General features: G+C 44.8%; 1 protein-coding gene across 1 annotated transcript in view; it reads right to left on the minus strand.

Moving 5' to 3' along the window:
• Window positions 1–25913, minus strand: part of lrpprc (leucine-rich pentatricopeptide repeat containing) — a 71293-nt gene extending 45380 nt beyond the window's left edge. Inside the window, exons 1-22 of the mRNA XM_038974799.1 lie at window positions 25722–25913; window positions 24852–25060; window positions 24565–24687; window positions 24202–24323; window positions 23940–23998; window positions 23753–23839; window positions 20254–20380; window positions 17803–17947; window positions 17410–17567; window positions 16770–16875; window positions 16565–16672; window positions 11586–11704; window positions 11291–11384; window positions 10386–10455; window positions 5129–5156; window positions 4701–4758; window positions 2370–2476; window positions 2065–2142; window positions 1903–1962; window positions 1705–1818; window positions 1334–1464; window positions 798–883 (exon numbers count right to left, since the gene is read on the minus strand). Coding sequence (XP_038830727.1) covers window positions 798–883; window positions 1334–1464; window positions 1705–1818; window positions 1903–1962; window positions 2065–2142; window positions 2370–2476; window positions 4701–4758; window positions 5129–5156; window positions 10386–10455; window positions 11291–11384; window positions 11586–11704; window positions 16565–16672; window positions 16770–16875; window positions 17410–17567; window positions 17803–17947; window positions 20254–20380; window positions 23753–23839; window positions 23940–23998; window positions 24202–24323; window positions 24565–24687; window positions 24852–25060; window positions 25722–25900 — 2368 coding nt within the window. The 5' untranslated portion in view covers window positions 25901–25913. The remainder of the gene's footprint in view (window positions 1–797; window positions 884–1333; window positions 1465–1704; window positions 1819–1902; window positions 1963–2064; window positions 2143–2369; window positions 2477–4700; window positions 4759–5128; window positions 5157–10385; window positions 10456–11290; window positions 11385–11585; window positions 11705–16564; window positions 16673–16769; window positions 16876–17409; window positions 17568–17802; window positions 17948–20253; window positions 20381–23752; window positions 23840–23939; window positions 23999–24201; window positions 24324–24564; window positions 24688–24851; window positions 25061–25721) is intronic.
• Window positions 25914–26222: the final 309 nt, after the last annotated feature.

The raw sequence follows: 26222 nt of genomic DNA on the forward strand, positions 1-26222 counted from the left end.
CAAGACATCAGTCAGGAAGTTAAAGCTTGATCGCTAATGGGTTTTCCAAATGGACAATGACCCCAAGCATACCTCCAAAGTTGTGGCAAAATGGCTTAAGGACAACAAAGTCAAGGTATTAGAGTGGCCATCACAAAGCCCTGACCTCAATCCCATAGAAAATGTGTCGGTAGAACTGAAAAAGCGTATGATAGCAAGGAGGCCTACAAACCTGACTCAGTTACACCAGCTCTGTCAGGAGGAATGGGCCAAAATTCACCCAACTTATTGTGGGAAGCTTGTTGAAGGCTACCCGAAACGTTTGACCCAAGTTAAACAATTTAAAGGCAATACACTCAATTAGTATTTGGTTGCATGTAAACTTCTGACCCACTGGGAATGTGATGAAAGAAATAAAAGCTGAAATAAAATCCCTCTACTATTATTCTGACATTTCACATTCTTAAAATAAAGTGGTGATCCTAACTGACCTAAGACAGGGAATTTTTACTAGGATTAAATGTCAGGAATTGTTAAAAACTGAGTTTAAATGTATTTGGCTAAGGTGTATGTAAACTTCTGACTTCAACTGTAGATGTACAGGCTTAACCAAACCACACATTTATCCCTAAAATATGACTGACCGGGAACAAGTCTGGTGTTAGCCTGCTGAGCTAAAGCCAAAGCATTAGCTCAGGGAGCTAACGGATGTCTTCAGGTCTTAAGCATGGTGACTTTTCAGGCAAGGTTTCTCAGCAACTAACAGAAAGCAACTTCCCTCGACTATGTTGCCCTGACAGTGTCTAATGCCCACTCACCTTCCAGTCTGCCCTGCTTGGTCAGGACCTTGACTAGAGCCACGTACTTGCTGGAATCCAGAGACACAGAGGAATCCTTACGGCTCCTAGACATGGGGGGGTTGAGAGAGTTAGACCATAGATTAGAGAAATGTAAAAAAATATATATATATATTAATTAATTTGTGTGTGAAAGATCTCGAACGTGGCTGATGCAGTTCATGTCACAATTGCAACTCCCATCTCCCTACAATTCAGATTCCTCTACCCCCCCCCCCCCCTCTGATGAAGCAGTGCATGGGAAAGGGAGACAGAGATTGGAGCTGAAGGTGAGTGCAGCACCGAGGCCTTTCTGTTTCTGAAAGGTTACAGATGCAGGGTGTGGGGCGAGGAGAAGAGATGGGGGTACATACGCACCGGATTCATCAGAACACCCCTGTCCACTGCTCTGGCCCGGCCAGTGCATTAACGTCTCTCCTAATCCAGCTCATGTTCAACTTTATTGCTTAGCTGGACCGAGTATAGGGGAATGTGTGTGTGTTTCCCAGTCCACTTACAGCTCTCTTTTCAAGTTCAGCGCCTCTTCCACATTGTCATGGCGACAGCAGAGGTGGATGAGGGTGGCGTAGCTCCCGGCAACCATGTCTGCCTCGTGTTGTTTTTTCAGCTCCAGAGCCCTGTCCAGTTTCTGTCAGAAAGACAAGACGTCTTTAAAAATCAACCTTCATCTCAAATGCTTAATCCTAAGGCTGGACTCATAGCTCACAACTGCAGAGCCGCAATAGTCAGCCGGCCCAGTAGGACATTAACAACCCTCATTTAATTGTCTCTTACTGTCGAGCAGCAGACTATCACTCTGGAACTGAACCAGGTTTAAGCGTAACAAACATTACCCAAAAGAGAGAGGGCATGTGTGCTGAGACTGTACCTCCTCGGCACACAGAGTGAGGATGAGTTGTTTCAGGGTAGCTCCTACTGGTTTACTGTCAGCCTTCAGCTCAGCCAGCCTGCTCTCCAGCACCAAAACCTTGCCATCCAGACTCTGAAAGGTAGACAGGAAAACATTACACACACTCTCCCTAAATGACCATCACCTATATCTCTAAAACCCAATGAATACACTCACAACGACTCTGTTGTCTGAGAAGTTCAGAGGTTCTTGGCTGTCCACCAGGGCGATGACATCCTAAAAGAAACCAAAAGAACCACGTAAGAAAGAAACCAAAACTGCATCATTAAGAATACCTTCACATACAGCAGCTGTGAGTCAGTGATTTAGGACAGATACCTTGATGAGCTCAGGCACGTGATAGGAGTCTAGCAGGTTTCTGATCCCTCTGTAGATGTTCCCTGGGATGATGATACCCTGCAGGCCAAACACAGGAGAACAGGATTAAAATAAATTCTCTTTCACCTTGGGTTGTCCATTTTAGGAGGGGGCAGATTGCTAATCTGAAATTTGAGATTTGGGACATGGGTAATCTGAAACTCATTATCCGCATAGACAACTCTTAATCTGAGATCAATGTGTGTAAGCCTGTCAGAGGGGTTGTATTTATGAATGGGATGAGTCAAATATCTGTGTGTGTGTACCATGCTCTTCAGCTGGTTGAAGTACTGCCTGAGCTTGTCCTCCTGAGCCTGCACCTCTGCCTCAGTCATGCTGTCCATCAGGTTATAGAGAAAGTAGGACACAGCCTCTGTAGAGATGGAAGAGAGGAGTGATGTTATACGTGCACACACACACACAGATGGATACAAGGACATAGAACGTGGTCCCAGGATAATGGCTGTGTGTGTGTGTGTGTGAGAGAGAGTAGTGCTGACGGTATTCTTTGAGTGAAGCAAACAGTAATGCGTGTCGGGCGGGTGGCAGTGGGTGACAGCCTCGCACTCTGGGGCGGCCGTGCGGAGGACACAACGGGAAGTGACACGGATAACTGTCTCCATCTCTCCCACCAGCACTGCAGCCCGGTCAGACCACACACAGACACGGAGAGACACAGCCGCGCCACACACACTGAAAGACACACATTCCTGACAAACTAGACTGAGACGCAGGCTGTTTGTTCAGCACTGTGTCAGCAGCCTGGGCCCATTTTCCCTGACAGACAGGCTGTCCCTCTGGCCAGGTCTCACACCCACCCTATATCTAGGGCAGGACATGAACGTGCAAACAGTCTTCATAACGCAGAGTGAGCGCATCAGCAGACTCCTGCAACGGAGACTGCAGATATATACGCAGTGAACGCATAGACAGAGACACAGACACAGTACCCTCAGAAAGTATTTATACCCCTTGAGCACCCACCACCTTTTGTTTGTTATAACCCGAATTTGAAAAAGGATTCAATTGAGATGTGCCACTGATCTACACACAATAATCCACAATGTCAAAGTGGAATTTTGTTTAAGAAATGTTTACAAATTAATGAAAAATTTAAAGCAGAAATGTCTTTAGTCAATAACCTTCAACGCCTTTGTTATGGCAAGCCTAAATGGATTCAGGAGTAAACATGTGCTTAACAAGTCACATAATAAGTTGCATGGACTCACTCTGTGTGCAATAATAGTGGTTGACATTATTTTTTTATGAGTACTCCATCTCTACCCCACACATTCAATTATATGTAAGGTTCCTCAGTCGAATAGTGAATTTCAAGCAAAGATTCAACCACAAGGGAGGTTTTCCAATGTCTCGCAAAGAAGCGCATCTATTGGTAGATGGTGCATCAATACACCCAGTCACTACAAAGTAACCGGCAACTGAGTTAGGAAGGACGCCTGAGGAAGGAAACCACTCAGGATTTTCACCATGAGGCATATAGTGATTTTAATGGCTGAGAGAGGATGGAACAACATTGAAGTTAGTCCACAATACTAACCTAAAATGACAGTGAAAAGGAAGTATGTACAGAATAAAAAAATATTCAAAAACATGCATCCTGTTTGCATTAAGGCACTAAAGTAATACTGCAAACAAAAAGAAACTTCAAAGAAATGTACTTTTGGTCCTAAATACAAAGCATGATGTTTGGGGCAAATCCAACACATCACTGAGTACTACACTTCATATGTTCAATCATGGTGGTGGCTGCATCATGTAATGGATATTCTCGTCATCGGCAAGGACTAGTTTTAAAAAAAGAAAGTAATCGAGATACGCACAGCGAAACTCCTAGAGGAAAACCTGGTTCAGTCTGCTTTCCAACAGACACTGGGAGACAAATTTACCTTTCAGCAGGACAATAAAAAAAAAACACAAGGCCAAATCTACACTGGAGTTGCTTACCAAGATGACATTGAATGTTCCTGAGTGGCCTAGTTACAGTTTTGACTTAAATTGGGATGAAAATCTATGTCAAGACTTGAAAATGTCTAGCAATGATCAACAACCAACTTGACAAAGCTTGAATAAAAATGGGCAAATATTGTACAATTCAGGTGTGCAAAGCTTGCAGAGACTGACCCAAAAAGATTCACAGCTGTAAATCGCTGCCAAAAGGTGATTCAAACATGTATTGACTCAGGGGGTTGAATATCTAATAAAGATAGTGTTTTAATTTTTCATGAATCTTTAAAAAAATGTAAAACATTTTCTTCCACTGACAGAATTGTGTAGATCGTTGAAAAACAATTAAATCCCAATTTCTAACAAAATGTGGAAAAAGTCAAGGGGTGTGAATACATTCTGAAGGCACTGTACAGACATGGACACAAATACTTGACTGTCCCGTGTGGCTCAGTTGGTAGAGAATGGAACTTGCAACGCCAGAGTTATGGGGCACCAGCACAAATAAAGTATGAAAATGTATGCGCTCACTACCGGATTAGAGTATGCTAAATGAGTCCAACGTAAAAAAATAAATAAAAATAGATAGTGTTCTTATGGCCAGATTTTCATCCATTCACAAATGATCTTACCAGCAGATCCTGTAGCTCCCTGAGAGAAACGATCATCTTTGTACAGCAGCTCAGTGATCTGAAAACAAACACAACCTTAAGAGATGCATCTCATACAAAGACACACCTACATACAAATCACACAGCATCACACCTGAATAGTGAAAACTCATGCCCCAGAATTATATAGCAGTCATATTGTTGCCTTTTAAAATGCATCAATACAATCAACAGGGGAACGGTTAGAAAAAAAACATTGCAGAAATAAATATCTATAAAACTGGTAATAGTCTAGAGGTCATCCAAATTGCAATCAAGATTTTATATGTCATACATTTCTACCTGCAACATTATGAACCTTCCACCTGCTTCAATAAACCCCTGACAGTTTCTCCTAGCCGATTATGAACAGAGCTGAAACCAAGCAGCAGTGCTGTGCATTGTCTTACCTTGGCCATGCTCTCCAGATCGTCAGACCTGTAGGGGGCAGCAGAGGACAAGACATCAGGATACAAGGACACCGACAGAAATAAGCACACAGAATCAGGATACTTTGGCTGACAGAGGCAGCCCAATTCTGAATTTTCTTTACCTAGTTCTCAAAACATATATCTGATGTGATTGGTCAAAGACCAATTTGTGGAGAAAGAAATTATGAGAATTAGGTTGCCTGTGTAAGCGCAGCCACATACAGTACTAGTCAAAAGTTTGGACACCTACTCATTCATGGGTTTTTCTTTATTTTGACTATTTTCTACATTGTATAATAATAGTGAAGACATCACAACTATGAAATAACACATATGGAATCATGTAGTATCCAAAAACGTGTTCATTAATCTAATCAAAATATATTTTATATTTGAGATTCTTCAAAGTAGCCACCCTTTGCCTTGACAGCTTTGCACACTCTTGGCATTCTCTCAACCAGCTTCATGAGGTAGTCACCTGGAATGCATTTCAATTAACAGGTGTGCCTTGTTAAAAGTTAATTTGTGGAATTTCTTTCCTTCTTAATGCATTTGAGCCAATCAGTTGTGTTGTGACAAGGTAGGGTTGGTATACAGAAGGATAGTCCTATTTGGTAAAAGACCAAGTCGATTTTATGGCAAGAACAGCTCAAAAAAGCAAAGAGGAACGATAGTTCATCATTACTTTAAGACATGAATGTAGTCATCTTCAAACGCCCAGAAAAGGCTACTCTCCTCGATGTTATCCTCACAAATAATCCTGATAGGTATCAGTCTGGTGTTTTCTGTAATGACCTTAGTGATCACTGTTTTACAGCCTGTGTTCGTAATGGCTGCTCAGTGAAAAGACCTGTCCTGATTTGTCATAGACACTTGCTAAAAAACTTTAATGAGCAAGCCTTCGTTCATGACCTGGCCTCTGTAAATTGGTATAGAATCAGCTTGATCCCTTCCGTCGAAGACGCTTGGACCTTCATTTTCAATATTTTCAATGATATTGTTAACAAACACACGACCCTCAAGAAAATGAGAATTAAAAACAGGTTCAGCCCCTTGTTCGACAGTGATCTTGTGGAGTTACTACACCTCTAGAATTGCATTTGGCGAAAGGCTCGGCACACTCATACTCAGGTTGACTGGCTATCGTTCAGGCAAATGAGAAATAAGTGCACTCAGGCTATCCGGAAGGCCAAAGTTAGTTACATTAAGGAGCAGTTCTCTCTCTGTGGGTCTAACCCCAAGAAGTTCTGGAGAACGGTTAAAGACATAGAAAATAAACCCTCCTCCTCACAGCTGCCCATGCCCTTAATGTTGATGATGTGGTTGTTATTGACAAGAAGCACATGGCTGAGCTCTTTAAATCACCACTTCATTAAGTCAGGATTCAAATTTGACTCAGCCATGCCTCCCTGCCCATCCAACATTTCCTCATCTCCCACCCCTTCTAATGCGACTATCCCCGATGTTTCTCCCTCTTTTAAAATCCTGCCCCGCTACAAAGTTTCCCCCTGCAGGCAGTCACTGAGTCCGAGGTGCTAAAGGAGCTCCTTAAACTTTACACCAAAAAAACATCTGGGTCAGATGGTTTAGACCCTTTCTTCTTTAAAAAGTTCATTTTTTATTTATTTAACTAGGCAAGTCAGTTAAGAAAAATATCTTATTTACAATGACGGCCTACCCCGGACGACGCTGGGCCAATTGTGCGCCGCCCTAAGGGACTCCCAATCACGGCCGGATGTGATACACCGCCAAGCCTGTCTCTCCTTTCTGGGGAGGTTCCCATTGCTTGGAAGGCAGCCACAGCTCGTCCTTTATTTAAAGGGGGTGATCAAGCTGATCCAAACTGTTATATGTCTATTTCACCGTTTATCAAAAAAGTTTTGGAAAAACGTGAAAATAAATCAACAGACTGGCTTTCTTGATGTCTATAGCATTCTCTCGGGTATGCAATCTGATATCCACTCAGGTTATGGATGTGTCACTGCAACCTTAACGGTCCTCAATGACGTCATCATTGCCCTCGATTCTAAGCAATATTGTGCTGCTATTTTTATTGACTTGGCCAAAGCTTTTGATATGGTAGACCATTCCATTCTTGTGGGCTGGCTAAGGAGTATTGGTGTCTCTGAGGGTCTTTGGCCTGATTTGCTAACTACGTCTCTCAAAGAGTGTAGTGTATTAAGTCAGAAAATCTGCTGTCTCAGCCACTGCCTGTCACCAAGGGAGTAGCCCAAGGCTCAAACCTAGGACCCACGCTCTTCTCAATTCACATCAACAACATAGCTCAGGCAGTAGGAAGCTCTCTCATCCATGTATATGCAGATGACAGTCTTATACTCAGCTGGCTCCTCCCCGGATTTTGTGTTAAATGCTCAACAACAAAGCTTTCCTAGTGTCCAACAAGCTTTCTCTACCCTTAACCTTGTTCTGAACACCTCCAAAACAAAGGTCATGTGGTTTGGTAAGAAGAATGCCCCTCTCCCCACAGGTGGGATTACTACCTCTGAGGGTTTAGAGCTGGATGTAGTCACCTCATACAAGTACTTGGGAATACGGCTAGACGGTACACTGTCCTTCTCTCAGCACATATCAAAGCTGCAGGCTAAAGTTAAATCTAGACTTGGTTTCCACTATCGTAATCGTTCCACTTTCACCCCAGCTGCCAAACTAACCCTGATTCAGATGACCATCCTACCCATGCTAGATTACGGAGACATCATTTATAGATCAGCAGGTAAGGGTGCTCTCTAGCGGCTAGATGTTCTTTACCATTCAGCCATCAGATTTTCCACCAATGCTTCTTATAGGACACATCACTGCACTCTATACTCCCCCGTAAACTGGTCATCTCTGTATTTCCGTCGCAAGACCCACTGGTTGATGCTTATTTATAAAACCCTATTAGGCCTCACCCCCCCCCGACCCCATCTGAGATATCTACTGCAGCCCTCATCCTCCACATACAACACCCGTTCTGCCAGTCACATTCTGTTAAAAGTCCAAAGCATACACATCCCTGGGTCGCTCTTCTTTTCAGTTTGCTGCAGCTAGCGACTGGAACGAGCTGCAACAAACACTCAAACTGGACAGTTTAATATCAATCTCTTCATTCAAAGACTCAATCATGGTCACTCTGACTGACAGTTGTGGCTGCTTTGTGTGATGTATTGTTGTCTCTACCTTCTTGCCCTTTGTGCTGTTGTCTGTGCCCAATAATGTTTGTACCATGTTTTGTGCTGCTACCATGTTGTGCTGTCATGTGTTGCTTTGTTCTGAACGGATGATCTCTGTATGTGTGGTCCCCACCGTGAAGCACGGAGGTGGTGTGATGGTGCTTTGCTGGTGTCAACTGTCAGTGATATATTTAGAATTCAAGGCACACTTAACCAGCATGGCTAACACAGCATTCTGCAGTGATATGCCATCCCATCTGGTTTGAGCTTAGTGGGACTATCATCTGTTTTTCAATGACCCAACCTCCAGGCTGTGTAAGGGCTATTTGACCAAGGAGAGTGATGGAGTGCTGCATCCGAGGACCTGGCCTCCACAATCACCCAACCTCAACCCAATTGAGATGGTTTGGGGTAAGTTCGACTGCAGAGTGAAGGAAAAGCATCCAGCAAGTGCTGAGCATATGTGGGAACTCCTTCAAGACTCATGAAGCTGGTTGAGAGAATGCCAAGTGTGCAAAGCTGTCATCAAGTCAAAGGGTGGCTACTTTGAAGAATCTCAAATATGTTTTGTTTTTTGCACTTTTCTGGTTACTACGTGATTCCATATGTGTTATTCTATAGTTGACGTCTTCACTATTATTCTACAAAGTAGAAAATAGTAAAAATAAAGAAAAACCCTTGAATGAGTAGGTGTCCAAACTTTTGACTGGTATTGTACATACACAGGAATCAGCACAGAGACATACAGCAAGCTTCTATAAGAACAATATGACAGATTACTGACATATGAGTCCCAATGGAACATGACAACTCTGTTAATGTCACATGGCAAATCACCAGTAAACAGACAGGGATGACAAGAGCCTGGGCCTTCTGAAGGAGCAAACTATCAATTCTGAATGCTCTAACAGAGATACATGATCACTGAAAACAATGCAACAGGGACAGAGATATATACACACACACACAGGACAGAGAAGAGGACTGCCACTTTGCCTTGACAAATCATCTGAGGAAGAGAGGAACTTGACTGAAGGGAAGAAAAGAGGCACCCTATACAATATTTAGATGAATAGTCACCCGAAAACCATGTCAGACACACCCACACAAAACGATTCCTAAATTATGATGACACAGCCGTGCGTATGTGGCGTTGTCAGCTGGTTTAAGAGAGGCACAGAGACGAGAAGAGGGTGGAGGGGGAGCGGGGGTCTTTAATGATTAAATTATCCCTTGACCTTGCTCTGACAGAAGCAGGTTGTGGAGTGTAGTGACATGGCTCTGACACAGCACACCCTACCCAGTGACACCCCGCTCTTCTTTGGCGTCAACCCCAATTATGGGCATAACAGGCCGCCTGCCAACGACAACACCGCAAGGCTCACAGCTGAATCTATAACAGACAGCCAGTCTACCAGGAACATCGTCCAGAGACCAGTGAGAAACGAGTGCAGATGTAGTCGAAATCATTCACATGACATTCATCTAGAAACTTGTCAATCTTCCTCCTGAGGAGGTGATGATGTTTCTAACATCTGCAATATCAGCCCTTTTAACTATCATTTCATAGTCATAACTAACGAGTGTGTGTATATTGGTGTGAGGGGAGGACAGTACAGCAGCACACAAACACCAGTAAGTATGCCAGGACCTCTGGGCTCCCTGGGGGGGTCAAAACAGATGAGGGCAGGAGGAGTGGGTGTACAGCGTAAACATGTACATCATTGCCCTCCTGCCTGTAGCCTGCCTACAGACCTCAGGCTGGGTAGGGGCCAGGCACAGCCTTAGGGGCAGGGCTCAGAGTACCCTCATTAACATATATCCCAGGGTGCTCCTGGGCCAGGGCTGCAGGTCAGGACCACTGACTGACTGTGTCCATATGCATGAGGCGGCCAGGGCCCGGAACTGGGTGACCTGCTACAGGGAGAACAACACTGCAGTCTAACTCACTCACTGACAGAGGGGGAGAAGGCAAACCAACACATTTGCACACACACTTTACACTTGTAAAGACAAACAGAGCACTCTTACTCTAAAAACAGTTACCACGTAAGAGAACTCACCTTCTGAAGCCCTGGATGAGACTTCCTCTGAAGGTACTCAGGTCCAGGGCAGGGAAGGAGGGAGCAGACACTGGAGAGGGAGTGAGAAACAGACACATTCTGAGGAGTACACTAAGGATGTTTGGTTTCCCAAAGCCTTTTTAGATAGAAGTGACATGTCAATGTGGTGTGAAAGACCAATAAGACTAAAGAGAAATATCCAAGCAACCAGATGGACAAAAAAAGAGGTGTGTGACAGATTAAGTGAATGAGAGCAAACGGGTAGAGTGAACGAGCATCCATTATTAAACACCCCTCCACCTCATCCCCTCCCATCCCATCGCTCTTCACCTCCACCAGTTTAGGCGCGTTGCTCCCTCGATCCCCCGCTCCGCCAAACATATTCACACACACTAATCACTTAAAAGCCCTGATGAGCTAGGAGTGTACGCGGAGCGGAGAGAGAGCGAAAGAGAGAGAAGAGCAGGCGAGAGACCGCTCTCTGATGGGGCAATTAGGCTCCAGGCAAAACAGAGGCCAGATGCTGATGACGAGAGTCAACTCCCCGGTGCATCCTACATAACCCAACCCTGGGCCCAGAGAGTTACGCTAGGTAGATAGTGCCTCTTGAACGTCTCTGAACTATGAGTGACTAGGAATGGGGCCATCATGAATGTATGTTGGTGTACATAAGTGAACAAAGAAGGTGCATTAGACATGATTACGGGCATAACGACCTGTAATAGATGTATGTTGGTGTACATGATTGAGGATAACAACTAATACAGTAAAGATAGTGATGAAAACAAGGGAAGTGCATTAGACATGATTATCGGCATAATGACCTGTAATAGATGTGTGTTTTGACATGTTGAATGGACAGAGGAAGCCATTAAGACAGAGTTGAAATACAGGTAGATACTCACTCATAACCAACAGTCCTGCCAGGTTCCCACTACCAGCCTTAGAGCGCATCTCAGAGGACAAGAAACCCTCAGACTCCAAGGAGCATCCCATTTCCTACAACAAATACACACCATTCACATGAACACATAAAAATATATAAAATGCAACCATACACACACACACACACACAATCAGAAATGAGCAACACACATACACATCTCATCTTGTACATGGGTGGGGTAGCGCTTCAGGCACTGGTGCCACTTCATGTGGAGGCCACCCACCCTACACACCCACCCACCCTACACACCCTACCTTGAATGCGTCCCGGGCAGCGTCTATGTTCGGGAAAGCAGGCAGGACGTAGAAGGACATTGTCTCTACATCAGCTGGTACATCCACTTCCTGCATGCCCTTCAACACCTCCATGATCCCTGGAGGAACATCAACACAGACTAGCATACCCAGCTCTGCTACAGCACAGACTAGCATACCCAGCTCTGCTACAGCACAGACTAGCATACCCAGCTCTGCTACAGCACAACAGTGGACATCAGGGATAGTGTCAATCCCATTTCCAGTCAATTCAGGAAGCACACTGAAATTCCAATACCAATTTCCTTTAATGCTTTTGAGTGAGGAACATTTGGAATAGGGTATACTTTCGGAGTTGACGGGAATTTAAATATAAATGGACCCCAACCCTGCAGCATCCAGTGGTTGAGGGGCCGGGCTCCAAACCCATTACCACCACCCTGCTCTCCTCGCAAGCCTCCGCCCCAGGTACACATGCATATGGAACAGGCACTTTGCTGCCTAGGCCTGGATGGACATGAGGCCAAGAGTGGAAGGAACCAGTGTGACTGTGTGCGTGCGTTTCTCAGGGTGAGAAATACCTAGCTATGTTTTCATGTATGTTTCCATGCAGACTTCAGCAAAAGGGCAGGCTAAGTGTTTCAGTGATGTATGTGAGCGCAGAGACATATCCTGGCTCCCTCACTCTGTGTGTGTGTGTGTGTGTGTTTACACTCCACTCAGGCCCACACAGCTCTCTGTATCTCAGTCCTCTGGGGAAGGTCTCTGTTCACCTGGTAATACCCTCCACTGCCCCAAAACACACCTGAATAAAAGATAAGGACCTGCTTTTATCCACCATTAAAACCTAACTTAGGAGCCCCAGCCGGGGGTGGAGAAGGAGAGAGGGGTAGCATTAACCAGGTAGGCACCTGGCTCACTCAGGCCACTCCATTATATGTCCTTCATTCACCCCTCTCTCCCTCACAGCTCACTGCCCTCACTGCTTTCAAGAAAAAAGAAAGAGAAAAAAAAGTCGATCTGATGCTTTCTTCTCAATGGAGCCTGTGAGTGTCCTCTCCTCTCATCCTTTCTTCATTTTTTTATGAAAGGAGAAGAGCACCTGTTTTCCTGTTGAATAATCTATGATCCATTTCTGGGCGAGCCAGACTGATAGAAAACATGTCAATGGAGCTGGTAAGTGTCAGTCCCATGTTTTATGAGCTGAAATAAAAGAGCCCAGAAATGTTCCATACGCACAAAAAGCTTCTCTCTCAAATGTTATGAATACATTTGTTTACATCCCTGTTAGTGAGCATTTCTCCTTTGCATGTTGACTGCAGGAATGTCCACCAGAGCTGTTGCCAGAGAACTGAATGTTAATTTCTCTACCATAAGCCACCGCCGTCATTTTCAAGAATTTGGCAGTACGTCCAACCGGCCTCACGTATAACCACGCCAGCCCAGGACCTCCACATGCGGCTTCTTCACCTGCAAGATCATCTGAGACCAGCCACCCGGACAGCTGATGAAACTGAGGAGTACCTCTGTCTGTAATAAAGCCCTTTGGTGGGGAAAAACTCATTCTGATTGGCTGGGCCTGGCTCCCCAGTAGGCGGGCCAGTCATATAAAATCCATAGGTTAGGGCCCTATTAAAATGATTTAAATTGAATGATTTCCTTATATGAACTGTAACTCAGTCAAATTGTTGCATTGGTATTTATATATTCAGTATATACTGTATATGACCTGGTTCTCACATGAGATTCTAGAATCAGCACTTTTTCACTAATGCAAGTGTGCGAGGGAGTGAGTTGCTTTTAAAAGCAGCAAGGTAGGCGCTGGTTCAGTGGTTACTTGGTGAACTAACGCCAAACATCGGGGTTACAAACAGGCTTCATATACACGTTCATAAACTCACTGCATAAAGTAGAATTAATGATCCTTTTGATATTTAGGTAAAAGGTGTTAAGACAGGTTAGCGAACATTTCTTTTTAGCTTTTTCCAAGTGCACTTCATCTTACAAATTAAGCAGGATTCACACTGTGGGAATATCTAGCCCTCTAATATTGCACAGGTGAGGCATGAGACTGGCTGGAGCACAGCAGAGGAACTTCACAGTGACTGACAAGACTGACTCCTTGGGACTGAAGGCTTACTTCTCATCTTAGACGTCCTGATACATGCGCAGGCCAGACTATAACTACATGTCCACTGAGGCAGAGGAGACTAGATGAGAAGCCCTCTGAGTCAAGAGATTGACAAATAGAAAGGGAAAATGAAAGAAGAGAATAGCAAGGAGAGGACCAGAATTAAGTGAACTGGTTGCTATTTCTTACACTCCTCCTCTGTCCTTGAAATGAGTACCTGTACCTTCTCTGCCTCACTCTCCCCCTCTCTCCCTCCATCCGTCGCTCTCGGTTTTTGTCTCTTGGAGTACAGGTGGCTGTGACGATGTCAGATGGAATCACTTCTTGTTCCATTAATTACCACACTAACACTCACAGGGTGGACTGAGGGATGGCAGGAGAGGAAGTGGTGAGAGCTGGGTTAGAGGGAGAGGGGGCATTTGTTGAAGAGGTCGAGGAGAGTTGGTTGGGGAGGGGGGGGAATAGACTGGATGCCTGGTGGCAGACAGGGGGGCTTTAATCGGCACCTCACAAAACATAAAAGCATCTTCGTAAAGCAGAGGCGAACAGAGGCGGCTCGCCGCACCACTTTCTCGCTCTCTCCCTCTCGCCGTTGTCACAAGTGATAAGCGCGCGATCCCTGCTCGGGAGTGACAAGCCGGCCGTGGCTCACGGCTGGTGGGAACAAAAGCAGAGCATATGCTTCCTCAAACTCGCCTGCCCAAATCCACACCTCATCAAAATGCTAAGTTTTTTTGCCCCCGCTCCTGCCCGCCAGTGACACCTGTGGACAGAAAGTGACATGGCGCTTAATATTTCATGCCGGTGCACAGTGGTGCGGGTAATCCAAAGTGAATTCCCTCAGAGCGCTCGCATTTACATGAAATCAAGTCACTCCGCATCAGTCACATCACCTCCACCACGCTGACCCCGAACGCTTTTACACACACACACGGATGGACACAAACACGCCCCTCCTGCAGCCATAGAGCGGCTGCATCATTCATGAGGGTTAACGCTAACAACACAGGGACCAGAGTATAAAAGAAAGAGAAGTTTCTTTGTTTCCGCTAAGCGGTCTGACAACTAAATGGATGTCCGAAATGTTCAAACCAGGGTGGAGTCTGCTAACACGCTACTCTGAACCTTCTGAAGCAGACATTCTCACCTATAACTAAGACTCAAAAAACAAAAAGACTATGTATCGCTTCTCAAAGGCAGAACATTTTGTGACATGACGTCCAAATGTGGTCATTATGACACGAATTTGAACTGGCCTTGGACCATTTCAGTCTAGCCATTTATCTTTCTGAAATAAAGTAGTAACACAAGCAATCATTTTCTATATCAATATATGAAAACACTCCCAATCACTGTTGAAGGATAAACTGCTCCTAAACCCCCTTCTCCCATGAGGCCTTGTAGTTTCTTCAGGGCTGAAACTGGACTATAGGAAACTAGAGGCTTCCACAGCCACTGTAGCAGAATGACCTGTGACCCCTACGCCCACAGCCCCCAGGAGTAGGTAGGGGGTGGGGGATTAAACCCCTCAGGCTACCGTCCCCCAATCCCCACCAAAAAGGGGGACCCAATCCTTTCCCCCTCAGGGCAGGGTAGAGGTCACATCAGCCTCCTCCTCATATGAGAGAAGAGCATCGCTTAGATAAACCTGCCATTATGCTAATTCACCGAGGGACGTTGAAAAGGAGTGAGGTAGCGCAAAAGATGGAGTGCAGCAGAGCAACAAAAGGGGAAGAAAGGAAAGTACAGTTTGACAGTCAGACAACCAAAACAACTTCCAGTCCTGGGCCTGTTTTAGTCTAGGAGGAGAATAAGAACGTACATTAGTTATCCTGCGACCTTCCTTGACCTTTACCAAGATCTATTCCTAGAGGTCCCCTGAGAAAAACGGGGGGGGTCATCATCCGTTCCGTTCTGCCTGGAGTGCCCTCTCTCCATCTCAGGCTCAGATCCGACCTCTTTCCCCCCACTTGCCCCCAAACCAGTGAAATCGTTCCAGGGTGGACCACTCTGGCCCATAAATATTTGACAGGCCCTGCTCTTCTAAAAGCCCCTTACGAAGGAGTGGTCTGGAGAAGTCATAACCTGGCCAAGGCCTGAGTATGCTGTGGGCTCCGAGAGTCTCTCTATCCAGAGAGTACTACATAAAGCCTGTATCTCTACAGTAGACAGACACACAGCAGCATTGGCCCTCAGGGCATCACATTAGGCTCTCACATACACATATGCCTTTCTACCACAGTGACTTAAAACCAATACCTCAACTATCTTCAATCCCTTCTAAAAATGCACACATTTTAGAACAACTATTTCAAGCATCAGAGCATCTAGTTCCAGGAGTGCCTCTCTCATAAAATATATGGATGGTATTGGAGCGACAGAGAAGTCTGTGGGTGTACGTCATGTGAGTGACCTCTCAGACAGTGACATCAGACAGGTCCCATCATGCCCTGCGGTGGGTTAGGGATCAGACCCGGCGCCCACCAGGGAGTGGTATGGAGGCGTCGCCATCCACAAAGCCGTGACGGACAGCTTCCTCACTCATTCTGAACCCTGTCACTCTCTGTGTTAGCCCCGTGAAGAGGAGAGCGACCCAGGGACACCCTGGCAAGTGAAGCTAACATGGGTGGTCAACTTGGAACGTCAATCTACTACAATGGTCAGTCCAGAGGGTGGTACTGGTTCATATCTGCATCTCCAACCACAAAGCATGAATGGGCTAAACAAATGAAGATGGAGGGTTCTATCGAGAGAGCACTGGAGCTGAAATGACCCATCCAATCCCTATTTATCAGTATTTTATATCAAATGGTTTCGTGTTTGTAGGTTTTAAATCACATTTCCATACCTGTTGTGTTCTGGTCCTTAGCATGTTGTGTGAGGAGGGGCCAAAAGTAGTGGGGTCTGATGGGTTGCCCCTGTTCCTTCATCATCTTCATCACCTCCACTGCAGTAGCTGGAGAAAAGGAGGGAATATTAGAGAGATGAAGAACTCCCTCGGCTGTGTAGCCTCCTACTCCTTCCTGTGCATTTCTCAGAAGGATGTAGCGTACCAGTCTTCTTGGCCTCCAGGCAGCAGTAGAGGGTGAACTGCAGGGGAGTAGCGTGGTTGCTGGAGTCCTGCAGCTCCTTGCAGTAGCGCGCCATCTTATCCACTGGCTAAAAACACAGACAGATGGACATTTATTGAGCAGCTCATTTGTAGAATCCGGTGTCGTAGATAAGGGTTGGAACTAAAGTGTGCAGAAGGGTAGCTCTCCAGGAGGCGAGCTTGGGCAATCCTGGTCTAGAACCATTGTTTCCCCTAGGATTGTTTTCAACAGTGGTGGCAAAGTTAGCGGGGGGAACATGGTGGTGGCCGTGGCCAATGGTGCGGTTTTAGAGGCTCCCCTCTTGACCGCAGAGGCAATTTGTTGTTAAAGCTAATTTCCTGCAATTCTACACATTTGGCCATGGCTTACGCCTTGTTGTTATGCTATCTGAGTAACTCAAGCATTATAACAAAGATTTTCCCCGACTGTCTAGTTTTCATTTAGGTAATTGTTAGTTCTCAAAGTATATAGCTCCATTATCTTTTGCACATACTTTATATATGTTTGGAATTGTTTAAGTTTACTCTAAAAACGTTATACCATCACAAAATTGATTTAAACTTTGTATTTTTTTTTTGCAGTGGAAACACTAAAGCCTTACCTTGTCCATGTTGACACAGTGGCGCAGGAAGAAGTTGCCCAGGGTGGGGGAGTCTCCACTCTGGGTCTCTTGCTGCAGGGTGGGGAAGGTCTTCAGCACGGTGAAGGCTGTGTCCTCCTGGCCCTGGGTGATCAGGCTCAGACACAAGTTCATAGCATCTACAGGGGAGAGAGGACAAGAGAGATGGGTTGACTCATCCAATTGACATTCAATTCATCAATATCATAATATTTGTTATCTCAACAACGCATAACCAGAATGTTCAGGGGTAGTTTCAGTCCCTGCACCATCTAGTACAGGACACCTCAACAATAAAGTGTTGAACCTTCACTTGCATTGCAAGTTCCTGAAAAATCACTGTAAAAAGTGCTAGTCCTCCAGAGCTGATCATACCTGGTACATATCCTCTCTCATGTCTCATACGCTCCACTATCTCTGGTACGTGCTGCTGATGGCCTGCCTTGGACAAGCTGAATACCACCTGCATCAGGTCTCTGTCCATCAGACTGGTGTCTGTGTTCTCCACAGCCTCCAGAGTCTGGGGATGGGACACACGGGAGGGTCAGTTCACACTCACACACACCAGGGTTTCTGTTGACCGATTTTAATTTACCGGACCCATATGCATTGTGTGTGTAATCTGATTAGGGTATCCACCCATGGTTCTCAGAATGACAAATCACAGTTAGAATATGGTAATTACCAGAATATGGTAATTAACAGAACATGCAAGTCGAGGATGAAACGATGTGCGGTCCTTCTTATTGAATTCTTATGTGCACTTTAAACATGTTAGACTGTCCACATGGACTTTTTCTCAGTCAACAAGATGAGTAATGAACAGCAAAATCACTAGCCTATGTCAATCTACTATAGTAGAACAGTCTAAGGTAATTATTCTATTGGTCAGCTTGTCAAGAAAGAAATAGCCTATTCCAAACAGCTTCTGGGACAGTTTTGGTAAGACACGTCTCATAATATATATTAATTGTTCAGGTTTCAAACAATTAAGTATATAGGTTTTTAAAATGAATACTGCCTCCAGCTCATTGCAAAGTGATGTGTGACGCACTGATTAAGCCTGCCTTCCATTGCCGTTTGATGCCGCGTTCAATACAAATGGGAGCTCGGAAATCGCAGTTTTCTTGTGTCCAAGAACACTGGGGGGGGCTCCGACTGGGAAAAATCAATTTGAACGGTCATCCAACTCGAGAACTCGGGCCTCTTTCTATAGCTCTGACTTTCCGACAAAGATCACTGACGTCATGATTTGACCTAATATTTTTCAGAGTTCCCAGTTGTCCAGAAAGCCTAATTCTAAAATGGATTCAATCGTTTCTCCCCCCAAATCAATCTACACACAATGACATAATGACAAAGCAAAAACTGAAATATCACATTTACATAAATATTTAGACCCTTTACTCAGTACTTTGTTGAAACACCTTTGGCAGCGATTACAGCCTCAAGTCTTCTTGGGTATGACGCTACAAGCTTGGCACACCTGTATTTGGGGAGTTTCTCACATTCTTCTCTGCAGATCCTCTCAAGCTGTCAGGTTGGATAGTGTCGCTACACAGCTATTTTCAGGTCTCTCCAGAGATGTTTGATCAGGTTCAAGTCCGGGCTCTGGCTGAGCCACTCAAGGACATTCAGAGACTTGTCCCCAAGCCACTCCGTTGTCTTTGCTGTGTGCTTAGGGTCATTGTCCTGTTGGAAGGTGAACCTTCACCCCAATCTGAGGTCCTGAGCGCTTTGGAGCAGGTTCTCATCAAGGGTCTCTGTACTTTGCTCTGTTCATCTTTTCCTCGATGCTGACTAGTCTCCCAGTCCCTTCCGCTTAAAAATATCCCCACAACATGATGCTGCCACCACACTTCACCGTTTCTTCACCAGGTTTCTTTCAGACGTGAAGAATGGCATTCAGGCCAAATAGTTCAATCTTGGTTTCATCAGACCAGAGAATCTTGTTTCTCATGGTCTGAGAGACTTTAGGTACCTTTTGGAAAACTCTAAGCAGGCTGTCATGTGCCTTTTTACTGAGGAGTGGCTTCCGTCTGGGCACTCTACCATAAAGGCCTGATTGGTGGAGTGCTGCAGAGATGGTTGTCCTTCTGGAAGGTTCTCCCGTCTCCACAGAGGGACTCTGGAAAGCTGTCAGACTGACCATCGGGTTCTTGGTCACCTCCCTGACCAGGCCCCGATTGCTCAGTTTGGCCGGCGGCCAGCTCTAGGAAGAGTATTGATGGTTCCCAACTTCTTCCATTTAAGAATGATGGAGGCCACTGTGTTCTTGGGGACCTTCAATGCTGCAGAATTTTTTTGGTACCCTTACCCAGATATGTAATTATGTAAATATGGTATTTCTGTTATTTATTTTTAATACATTTGCAAAAAAAAATGACCAAAAACAGGTTTTGCTTTGTCATAATGGGGATTGATAAGATTTCTATCAATTTTAGAAAAAGGCTGCAACGTAACAAAATGTGGAAACAGTCAAGGGGTATGAATACTTTCCTAATGCACTGTACATAATGAAAATACTCCACACACGGGCCAATTTAATTCCACTAAATTATGCAAATGAACCTATAGACCGCCGATAAGCATGATCAGTTAAATCTATTTCCATCAATGAATAGGCTAAAAAGCATTATTTCGCTAAAATATTTTTTCTTCTCCCAGATAATTGGCAGGCTGCAATTTTCTTTATCGATTTTTTTTTTTACACAAAAAGCCAGCCATTACTGGCTGATGGAAACCCTGACATACACACTACAAGGTGACATAGTGCACTTACCTACTAGATCTTATCCACTCACACAAACCCAATGGTCCACTCACCTGTTTGATCTTGTCCATATCTCCTTTCTCTGCATAGGCGTTGAGCAGTGCCACATATGTGTCAGGGCCCGGCTCGATGCCTGCCCCCTTCATGACTTGCAGGATGCTCTCTGAACTCTCCATGTCACTGTATGGGCACGAGACACACACAAGTCAACACAATAAGACTGATGGGTTCAGATTTGTAAACGTGACAATTTTGTTAATCACTAGTTATACTAGAGACATGAGGGGTGCCATAGTCTAGGGCAGTGGTGCTCAACAGGTTTTGCCTGGGGGCCCAAATTTGACAATAACAATTGAGTCACGACCCAATATTATGGACTGTTGATGATTACATTTTGCAATGTACTGCAGCTGCATTCTTGGGCAGGCTTCACTTGCAAAATAGACTGTCTCACTGGCCTACTATTATGGTATTAAAGAAAGTAATTACACAGCCAAATTAACTTAGAAAACAAATTCAAGAGAATAAGCCATTTTAAATTAGGAGACCAGTTCAGGAGTGGGGTGTAATACATTACCAGACTCAGAACATGACATTAAAACCAGTCCAATAATGTTAATGAACAGTAACACATACCAGTTAAAATAGAAAAAACAACAATCATTAGGAATTCTTAATCATCAATTACCATGTGAATAGTTTCACAACCGTAAAGTATTTTTTTTAAAAGGTGTAAGTTTAACCAGTTCAATAACATGTAATATGAATGTCAGAATTAGTTAATAATAATTACCCTAGTGAACAATAACTCATTAACCTGTTTATGTATTGTGTGTGTGTGTGGCCTATCAGTGGGAAAGCTGGGGGTGTTTCTTCAGTTTGATAAGTTTATTGAAGTCTGGGGTGATGGTTGACAGGAAAACTCGGAGGTCATGCTGTCTGTCCAGTTTATTTCTGCTTTTAGTTGTTTTCAGCACGGCCATAGCAGAGAACACACTTTCACACAGATAGGTAGAACTGGAGCATGATTCTGATTGCATGGCAGGCGTTAGCAGGATACTCTCCCACTAAGCTGCACCAGAACTGTGGCAGTGTCATTTCCGGGATGCGCAAGCTCAGTCCGCGATCGAATGACAGCTCCACCAGCTGATCCTCTTCATTGCTGGGCAATGTGACGCTTCCCATCTCTACTCGAAAGGGGTCCCCGTATCCAGTCGTCGTCTCATGTTCTCCTTCGGGAAGTAGTCACAACATTTTCCCTGCAGCCTGACAAGATGCTGTTTAACGTTTTTTTTCCCCCAGTGTGTCGCCGTGCGCTTTGTTGATCAGATTGTGGGCATTGGGAAACATGTCAATACTCCTGTCAGAAATATGATTTGCCCAAATGGTAAGCTTCATCTTGAAGGCATCCACTTTGTCCCTCTGTTCAAATCAATTGCGCCCCCTCCCTTGCATTGACACATTGAGCGAATTCAAATTATCAAAAATATCTGCCAGGTGGGCAACCTATGTGAGCCATTCCTCACAATCAAAATGTTCGGGCAGAGATTACTTATTTTCCTAAATAAACGCAGCAATCTCCGCTCGAAGCTCATAAAAGCAAGCTGGCACTTTACTCCTGGAAAGCCAGTGGACCGCTGCATGATAAAACACCTGCTGGTGCCCACTCCCCACAGAAGGCCTGGAAACACCTTTTCTTTTTGATATAGTTGACACACATCTTGGATAGTGTCGTGGAGCTCAGGCATCATGTCCTCCGCTGCCAATGCCTCCCTGTGTAGGAAGCAGTGGTTCCACGTTGCACTCTGTGCTTCCTCCAGGATCTGCTTTACTACTCCTAAGTGCTATCCCGTCATGGCAGCTGCCCTATCAGTGGTCACACCGACGCACCCATCCCAGACCAGTCCCACGGAGCCCAGGTGCATATCAATTGTGTTAAAGACAGCCTCTGCAGTGGTGGGCAAATCAGCACTAAAAAGGAACTGCTCCTCAAAGTTATTATCCCACACTTGTCTAACATAGACCATTAGAATTACATGCTTTGCCACATCTGTGGATTCATCAAGCTGCAGTGTGTAATGGCCATTTTCACTGAAGCGCTCTGATGTCCTCAGACACGTCCTGGATTCTCCCCCTCATGGTGTCATTGGATAGGGGTATAGTTTTAAGTTTGTTGGCGGCTGACTCTTCCAAGATTTCAGTGAACATATCAATCGCAGCAGGGAGTATAAGATCCTCTGCGCTGGTGTGGGCTTTTTGGCACTTACCTTGTGGCCCAGCGCATTGCTATTTTTATTTTATTTTTTAAGTCAGCTGTCTTATCTTTGTGACTTGGATGCTTGGTGTCCAGATGCCTTTTCATTTTGGAGGGTTTCATTAGCTGACAGTCTGTCTTCTAAAACCATAATTGATGAAGTCGGGGTCGTATTTTCTCTTCTTGACAGGGACTGGGATACCTGCCTTGTTGTTGACATTGGAAGCAGCAGTAGATGAAGAGGGAGCTGAATGTTTTAAAAACTTGTCCATTATTTTACTCTGACAGCTAACCTACATGAGTTAAATGACAGCTAACTATCCACATGTGCAATTCCTGCAGAACACATCTGCATAGTTAGCTGTCAATCAAACTAGCTGTCAGAAGATCTGTATTATCTGATTGGACGTGTCACATTTAAAACGAAATAATGTTGCAGAGTGACATTTTTATTGGATTAGTGTGTGTGTGTGTGTGTGTGTGTCAAGAAATCCGCCATTTCATTGGATCAGTGTGTGTGTGTGTGTGTGGGGGGTGTCAGTGAGTGTGTGCAGCGATTAAACCCTCCAAGTCCGAACGTAGCTAGTCATTTCAACACTGCTGACGCGCTGCACGTGTAAAGTCAGCAACAATAAGTGGTGCAGCGCACGCACACCAGTGTGTCGCGGTAACGTTGTGAAAGTCAGCATCAATATGCGGCGAGGCCGTATCCTTTCAATATAAAAGTTTCAGTGCGGCGGTTGCCTTTCTAAATATTAATTACATTTTTTATATTCTTGCAAAAGTCCCATGACCCCTTAAAATCATCCTACGACCCCCATGGGGAGGGGTCGCGACCCACCAGTTGGGAATCCCTGGTCTAGGGTCTACACCAGAAGTTAATGGTTATCTGTAGCAGGAAGATGATCACATGTTGGCAGGCACTGATAAGGGTGGAGAGATGTGGATTAGTGAGGAAGGGGGTTTGAGGTAAGGTCACATGAAGGGAGAAGGAACAGTTTATTGCCCGTATCACTTAACTTCCTGCCTAGCAATAATGTTTAGAGGAGAGACTACCCAAATTGGGGTATATACATACTATCACTGGTGGAACCATGTCTTTGTCTTATGCAGCTCTATTGACCCAATAGGTGAATAAACTTGGTTGGAGCTTGGTCTGTCAACTTCTTACTCTGATACAACCTAACAAGACCAAAACACTAAGAATTAGGCGGTAGGGGCACATTTATACTTATCATTGACATGCATTATAAATACATAACCTACAACACAAGCAAGGGTTCAAATATGACACTCACCCTGCACGTGCATGACCTGTCACTAAGGCGTTGAAAACAGCCTCTGTGATTGGCAGGTCCTTGCTCTTCATGAAACCCAGGATTGTACTGAAAGGGAGTGTGATGAGGACACAATAAACAGTCCTTCACTTCACATTGCTCCGATATCAAGTCTCTGTCTTAATAAACTGGTAAAAGTCTGTCTTACCTGGCACCCTCAATGTCCCCATCATGGCAGTAGGCTGCAATCAGTCTCTGGAAGGTCACCTAAACAGGAGGAGAGCTGTCATCTCAAGCTTTCATCTATATCGAAGACCTTCATCTTAGCATGACGTAAGTGCTCAGTTACAATATACAAAGAAAGACAGCTAAAAAAGAAAAGCAAGAACAAAGTTCCAGTTCATTTTCCCCCGTAAAAGTCATAACAAAGAACATCAAGATAATAGATAAGATGCAGTGAATCTACTCACTCTGTTGGGCTGCACACCAGCTGCCTCCATCTTGGCCAAGAACTCTGTGGGGGAGAACTTGAACTCGTTCTGCAGGTATACCTTGAGCAGTGCGTTGTAATGACTGGCATCGTATGAGGCACCTTGACAGTAAAAAAGGAACATTTACTAATCACCAACATGACCACAAACTAGTCAGCCAATTAATTTTGTCATCTCAATACCCTATTTTTCTTCCTACAACACTGTTAGTTTCAGTCGGACCTCCATCCACCCTCCATTTTCATTGTCCTCTGACCCTCCTACATCCACTGATAATTTCTTCCCAGTGCCCTGTCCCAATAATGCCCTCTGGGTTTGGGTTCTATGCCCGCAGCCTTATACCCAGCTCATGTAGCTTGTCCCAGATTCGGTGCGCCAGCTCAGTGCGTTCCGCCAGGGGCATCTCAGGCAGTAGAGAGCCACAGCTCCGCAGGAGGAGCAGGGCCTGGTTCCCACTAGGGTAGCCTTGAGAAAGAGAGAAAACAATATAGAAGTACAAGCCATGTGTTAGTTGGAGGGGAAGCATGTCAAGGTGTAGAAGACATTTTTTTTAATCAAAAAAGCAGTGAGGTGCTAGTCTGAGGTTCTCAAAGGAAGGAGGAAAGTGGTCAAGGTGCTTAACTATTTACCTGTTCGGCAGATGTCGTGGAAGATGCGCAGCAGCAGGGTCTTGGTGATGCGTCCCGTCCTCCTCACTGAACTGTCAAGCTTTGCCAGGGCCCAGTCAAACTGCTGGGCCTGCTTAGATCGCACACCCAAACTGGACTCATCAGTGGGTAGCCCCCGCTGCTCTGTGACCATGGCGTAGTGACGTACCCCTGCATAGGGCCACGCACACCTAGCAGAGGGAAGACCGGGCAATGGGTTATACATGGTTTATGGCAATAGGCTATAAGGTTTACAGCAAAGATAACGTTTTGGATCTCCCATTAAAGGCCACAGTGCCACAAGAATGACCTTGACCTGAGCACCCATGCTTCCTTACCTGATCCGAAAGGCACTCATCACCCTATACCCTGTGGGCCTGAGTGTAGTCACCAACTCCTTCAAATTACATAATCGAACCCCTCCCGGGCTTGCTAACGTTATTTTAATGGAGCAGAAGATGCCGTCAAGCCCTCAGATTGTAGCCATCAGTTCTCTGTATATTTATTGTGCAGAATCAGGGTTACTAGTTTAAATACAATTAGTTAATAGTCGTCCCATACAACATAGATAGCTAGCTAACGTTACATGATTTTGTTATAATTAACTATGTGAATTGAACGTCATTAGGACTTATGCAAGGAGGCCATATTTTTATTACATACTAGATTGTTGACTAAATAATACAGGCTAATACCAGTATATAACATACATACACACACATATCAAAACATTTGCTCTCATGATAACCGGTCATATTAATGTTTAAGTACATTACTATGACTGTCATTGAAGCTCAATGACAACCGTAGGGTGCCAATCCAGCATGGACCGGCTAGCCAGCATTACGCTACCTGTGTACACTGTATGGGCCTGGGACGATTTGTCTTGAACAGACTCCGGAGCCTTTACCACCGATCGTTCCACTGTACAGTCGACTGAGCTGCGGTCCATTTCTGTTCGTCCCTGTTCTTTGAAGAAAGCCCGAAGGCGAACATTTCAGAAGCCGTGCAGATCTCAAGAGTGCTGCCATGTTTAACCTAAAGTGCGAGGAATGGAAGGGCATCCGCACCACGTGACGGGTTCAAAGGCTAACGGTCGAGAACAAGAGATCAGTAGAGGGGTTTTGCTTATTGTCGAGTTATATTATTCCCCCAGTTTGAATCAATCTGAGAAGTGTTATAATTTTACATGATAGACATTTGTAAATGTACATATTATGACCATTACTTGTCTATTTTCTATCTTACATTGCATTGTCTGGATTTATTATACGGCAACACCCCCAACAATAAAGTTATTCTATTGATCCACCTCCGTTTCATTACATGAGGACAAGCACGAAGCGTCTTAGT

Source organism: Salvelinus namaycush, chromosome 35 (genome assembly GCF_016432855.1).
Source record: "Salvelinus namaycush isolate Seneca chromosome 35, SaNama_1.0, whole genome shotgun sequence".
Classification (NCBI taxonomy): Eukaryota; Metazoa; Chordata; class Actinopteri; order Salmoniformes; family Salmonidae; genus Salvelinus; species Salvelinus namaycush.